Here is a 6,000-nt window from a genome sequence, read left to right as displayed (position 1 = left end):
AATATTCAGTATTTTGAACAGGTTTTATAGAACATACACATTCATTTCATTGTACCTTTCTATGTTTAAGGTTTTGACTTTCAGATGTCTTTACAGTTTCTCTCTTGTCTAAAGACAATCTCAGATTCATCAAAAGCTACAACAATCTTTGTTTCAGTCAAAAACATGTTTGAGGTTGCTAGTATCAATCTATATAAAATGGTTAGTGTTCTCATCCATTTTATTGGTGCTTTTAATCCTTTGCTAACACAACTAATATGTGGGAGAGTTACCCATCAGCATATCTACAGTACTTTAAACATACAATTGTTCCTTATCAATCTCCTTCACCCATTTTTTGCAAGGAGCCTGAACCAGCAGACTAAACACATTTGATTCCTAAATTAGTTTCTCTACATTCTCTACCTCTTCTCTACATCCATTTATTTCATATCCCCATTCCACACTCTTGTATCTGCTTTTCTAAAACTGCTGTATATAAACAATAGTCTGGATAACAGTACATCAGGTTCATATAAAGGCATCTATGTGGCCAGTGTCAACAATACAAATGGCTTACAGAAACACAACAATCTCAAAACAAAAGTTGCATAAAACCCTCCAGTAACAAGGAAGAGAAAAACCACAGACATTTAATGCGATACTCTAAAACCAGCAAGAGATTTACTTTTGTATATTAAATGTTAAAGTCACATGCATAATTATAGAATACTTTATAGTTAAAAAAATATTTTAAAAACCCACCCTTACAGTTTACCTGCAACTGCTATAAAATTTCTATGAAATACATAAAAACATGGAGTCTTTCTGTAAAAAAAAAAAAAAAAAAAAAAAATTAGTTTTAGATAGAAAAGGATGCAACCATCCACATAATTGGGAATTAATTGATGCCCTGCATCGGACAGTCTTGTCACACTTATGCTGGTGAAACTGAGAGTGTACCAGCCAGTTCACCCAAAAGTTTGTCTAGAATACATGTTTAAATCAAAACAACAACATTTGGCTGAAGGATAAGTATGAGAAACTTAATCTCAACATGCTTACAGGGATAGACCTGCAGAGGGCCACAGTGTAACAACTTCTGTGTACCAAGAAACTCAGCTGCATGGGTTGTTCACTCAGACACAGTGGTAGCACACACTGCACAATTGGCCATAAGTACTGTACGTATACTTTCTATAGGCAGTGCTAAAAGCTGCTGCTTGTGTTCTTACTAGGCATTTAATCTATAGACTTTTGCCTCCTAAAGAAGAAGGCAGCCACGCAAGAGATGTTTTCAACTACGTAACAAGGAACCCAAACAACAAGCATCTGTTCTATAAAGTGGAGTTGTCATCATTGTTCTGGAAAATGGCACCATAAGGATCACTGTTAATGCGCTTGTAGACAAAATGAAAAACCTGGGGTTGGGGACGGCTGTGCAGCTCTGCCTTAATCTTCTGAGGGTAAGTATCTTCTGTTAGCTGCTGCCAGGTATCATCGATAAAAAGAAACAGGCTATAATCTTCTGGGTTGTCCACTTTAAATTTTTCAGCACAGAGCTGACACACATCTTCTGTGGTGATATAAGGTCTTACTAATAAGGTCTTTCCTGTACAGCCACTGTTAACCTCCTGAAATGCAACTCGAAGGTAGTTCTGTAAAGTGAGAAAACAGATAGAAACCAAAAGTCAAATTAAACACCTAAAAAGAAATGTGAAACTGTTCTGCTCAGCCCAGCAGCAGACTGAAAGGTCAACAAGTAAGCAGCAAGCCTCACCACACATTAATTGTGAGAAATATCACACTACATTTCCAAGCTTCCCTGTAAGTGGGGACCATCTTGCTACAAAACTGGTATCCCTTGTGATGAACAATGTGATCTGTAATGTTGGGAAGCAACACACATACACCCGGGGCAGTATGTCCAAAAAATGCTTCTGCTGTGCTAGACTGCAGGATAGAGACTTTCGGAAAGCACCAGAACTGGCTTAACAAATCAGATGAAAACTGAACTCTCCGCCTATTTTAAAAGAAGGAACATTTTTACTTTTCTTTAAGAGGCACAGAAAGACAGTACATGAAGACAATCCACCGTGCAATATTTGAATGCATCGATATAATTTTAAGGCAGGAATTCGATCTTTTTTCTCTTTGCAAAGCGACACCCTCTCCCCCAGGCACTACATATAAATGCTAAATACTACAACATAAGAAGAAATAATATTACCTTTCTGCTTTCCAATAAGCATTAGAAAAGTAAAATATGGAAACTGAGAAATAACATCCAAATTTTTAACGCAAGAAAAAATAAGTCTGCTGCAGAGAGTTTCTACAGGAAAAAATGTATCTGGGAGGGGAATTGGAGGAAAGGAAAAAGTCAGAAAGGAGGGGGTAGTATCGAGGAAGAAGAGGTTAGCATTGAGTGAGAACTGCAGATGGGACTTGTGTTTGTGTGCGACTAAATGGAATGAGTCATTAAAGGGGCCAACTCACATGCGAGTTGTGCATAGCTGTTGAAAGCTAAGACAACAATAACACCTGTATAATTTTTAAAAATTCCAATGGAAATACTTAATAATTAAATATTCCCCTGTGGGGTTTGTAGCCCAAACCTTTCAGGCTAGTGACAGTGAATGAGATGACTAGAGTGAACATGACTGTAAATAAAAGCAAAACTATTCTATTTTCATTATCCTATCTGAGTGAATGCAAAAAGTAAATAGCATAAATAGGGAAAAGTAAATTAGCTTTAATTTCTCCTCCATTTTTTTAATGATTTAATGTGTTACTAACATGAGTACAGAGAAGTTTTAAACATGCACGATTTGAACCCTGACAGGGTTGCTTTAAGGAGAAGTTAAAACTTGGAAAAGTTCCCCCATAACTCACAACTATCAAGATCACATATATGAGGAGGGTGATTATTTATCCAACATCAACTTAAGGGCTAGTTTGCTTTTCAACTCAGATGAGGGGTGTGTATACCCCAGAATGTGATCAAGCTAACTGGAACCATATTATGTGCAATCAGCCACCATGAATTAATAAAATAGACCACATAGTTAAGGGTTAATTTGAAGCAGGCTTTTAGATACAAGGTCAAAAACTAGCTGGCAGTTTCTGCTAATCAGAATGTTAGGAGGGGACAGACAAGTCAACAGAGACTGAAAACCTTGGTGATTTGAAGACCTTGAGTCTGGGCTACTCTGATATTAGAAGTTTATTGAGAGTTAGGAAAAGTGATGATTTAGTAGGTGTCACTATGACCTGTGTGTTTTGTAGAAGTTAGTTGTAAAAAAATTAGCTAATAGAGTACTCTGGAGCAGTCCTCTGAAGACATCTTGAACAATGTTTTTCCTGACAACTTTTCTCCCCGGCGAGTGAGCAACGGATCACTGCGATCCTGCTGTTAATTACTCAATACCATTCCAGATGTTAGGTAAATATTTGGGATGTTCTAAACCTATTGCTTATGTCTGTGTGTGCTTAAATCTAATAAACTGCAATGTTAGACAAGGGCACGCTTACTTGCATTTAATTCTTGATCAGACAGAATTGCTGTGTTCCTATTGATTTATTCCTGACACAACCTAGAGCGAAATAGTTAAGTTACCACTGTTGGGAGTTCTGAAAACCCTGGGTAACAGAATCTTTCCAGTGTCCAAAGAGGAACTTTTTGATTAGCGTCAAGGCTGTTGCTGTGCAATGTAAAAATGATGGTGATGAAACTGGCATGTCTTCCTCCAGAAATAGCTGGACCAAGAAAGTATGCAGCAATTCAAATCATCTGGGTCTGGCTTTGCACATCTGTCCATATGGGGATATTTTATTTCAGGAACACAGGATGTGTGAGAAAGGATCTGAAGAATTCTGGCATCTCTAGCAGCTAGCTGAGTGCATGAATTTTGCCAAGCATAGTCTGTCTGGGGTATAATCTTGATGATTCAAGATTCTGTTTTGGAAGAAGCACCCAGAAAGGGAAGCTGTGGTCTCTCTTACACAGTGCCAAATCTGTTCTCCAGGCATCCTCACTCAGCAGGATTCTCAGTCATGTGACACACCTTGACTCTGAAATCTGGGTGCACAGGAAGAAGGGGTGGCACAGAGTATAGAATTTAGCCCACAGCAGAAGCATTCTGAGATGAAGTCCTCCATGGAAGATGTATTAAGATTAGGACATTTCTTTAGCAAAGCTGCTACAAAAAGTTTGCAATACTCTGGTAGATGGGGAGGGTAGACTCAGGTAGATTGAGATGTCATATAAGCACAGGAAAATTGAGATGTATTTATAAAATGGTTCTCAGCGAGACGCGACTATCTCCGTGCAGTGGTCATGGTTAACTGCCTAAGTTAATTAATCCTCCTCCTAAAAAGACACATCATGCAAGTCTGCTCTTTTCCCCAACTCCCTCATGTTCAACCTCAATCTTTAATTCTTTGCAAGAAAACCACCAGGCAGGCAGAGAGAACATCATGGTTGCCTTGAATGAAATAAGTTTTCACTATCGACTGATGACCTCCTCAGACCTTAATTGTGCAATTCCCACTAGAGAGTCATCATGAACTAGTACGGAAACTTTGGAGACTATGATGTGAATTGTAAATAACTGAAACCAAAGAGTTTTCTATGGATCCACCCTCCACCCACATATTTTAGTCCAGCGGTTGACTTATCTGAGTTGTCTAACTCTGGACTTGAAAAACAATCCTCCCTTAATACAGATGTTGTCCCCAGCTCACCCTTTCTTAGCTGTGTTCGAAGGAAGTAAAACACTTCCTTGTCACTGACAGCTGATAGGATTCTGAATACACCCAGAACACAGGTCTGTACAGACACTTTTCAGAGCAGAACCACACTAAGGTCTTTTATAATGTTTAAACTTTGCACAAGGATTATGGTGTGTTTACAGCCTCTTATACTAGGTTGTCAATACTGCCAATGTCATTACTGCAGTCAGTCTGTTAGCAAGATAGCCTAGAAATTCCAACTGTAATTACAATTTTTATCAATATTTTCAAAACCACTGTACTCAGCAGGAGCTAAGGGTGTGCAGTACTTTTGAGTCAAATTTATTTAACAGACTAACTTTAGGCACTCATTTTTTAATTCTTGGCCTTTATTTTCAAATGCAAGAAACATTCAGAGAGAGATGGAACTTTCAGACTTTGAGCAAAATTATTGAAGTTGGGCTTTTATATAAAAGGAGAAAAGCAAAATAATGATTGTGTGTTAGTTTTAAACGGATAGACAGACTCAGCCTGGAGAGGAAGGTACAAAGAAATACCAGTGTAGTTTCTGAGTTTATAGGAATTTGAATAAGTGGCTCACAAATTATAATATAATAAAATTTCCATAAAACACAATTTTAGGCAGGAAATACCTAGTGAAGAGACGGGATGGAACTGAGAAAGAAACAGCTTTTCTTATTAAAGCTGATCTGAAAGGACAAGTTGTTACTGTAAAACATTCACAAGAAGTTGCAGGGTGAGTCCGTCCCAGGCAATAAGTGTGTCTGAGCAACTAAACAAATGATTTTAAAAGTCACTTTGTGACAGAGAGAAATTAGATTTTTACTTAATCTAGCCAACTATTCTGAAGTAACTTGCAAGAATAGTCTGTCTAGACAGTATTTGGGTATACCACAATTTCTGTGAACAACTCTCAGCTCTGCTCTAAAGGGGTGACACAATCCTAATGCTAATATCAGTTATCTTTAGAGGAATCTATTGCCCTACACTTAAAGGGTAGCAAGGAAAGGCAGAAAGACTACTAAAGGTCTGCAATTCAGCTCACTATTATAGGCTTCTCAGAAATACAGTGCGCCAGATCCCCAGCTGGCATAAATTGGATTGGCTCCATTATCTTACAGTGAAGCAAACAGAGAAGTGAAACCAAATGAAGATGACGCAGGTTAGCACACTTGTGAGCCTTTATATTGTACAAAGGGGAGGGAAAAATTAAGTTCCTTCACTTAATATGTTTTCTCCAGGCCATTCAGTAATTCAACTTTACAATAT

At 38.0% G+C, this 6,000-nt stretch overlaps 1 protein-coding gene across 14 annotated transcripts in view; it reads right to left on the bottom strand.

Moving 5' to 3' along the window:
• Positions 1-812: 812 nt before the first annotated feature.
• Positions 813-6,000, bottom strand: part of RIN2 (Ras and Rab interactor 2) — a 104,157-nt gene continuing 98,969 nt past the window's right edge. For all 14 annotated transcript variants that reach the window (XM_073339756.2, XM_073339766.2, XM_073339759.2 and 11 more), the window contains one exon: positions 813-1,637. In XM_073339756.2, the coding sequence (XP_073195857.2) occupies positions 1,317-1,637 (321 nt within the window). In that variant the 3' untranslated portion in view covers positions 813-1,316. The remainder of the gene's footprint in view (positions 1,638-6,000) is intronic.

This window comes from Lepidochelys kempii, chromosome 3 (assembly GCF_965140285.1).
Source record: "Lepidochelys kempii isolate rLepKem1 chromosome 3, rLepKem1.hap1, whole genome shotgun sequence".
Taxonomy (NCBI): Eukaryota; Metazoa; Chordata; order Testudines; family Cheloniidae; genus Lepidochelys; species Lepidochelys kempii.
Note: the sequence above shows the minus strand (reverse complement) of the source record. Positions and strands in the feature narration are given on the sequence as shown.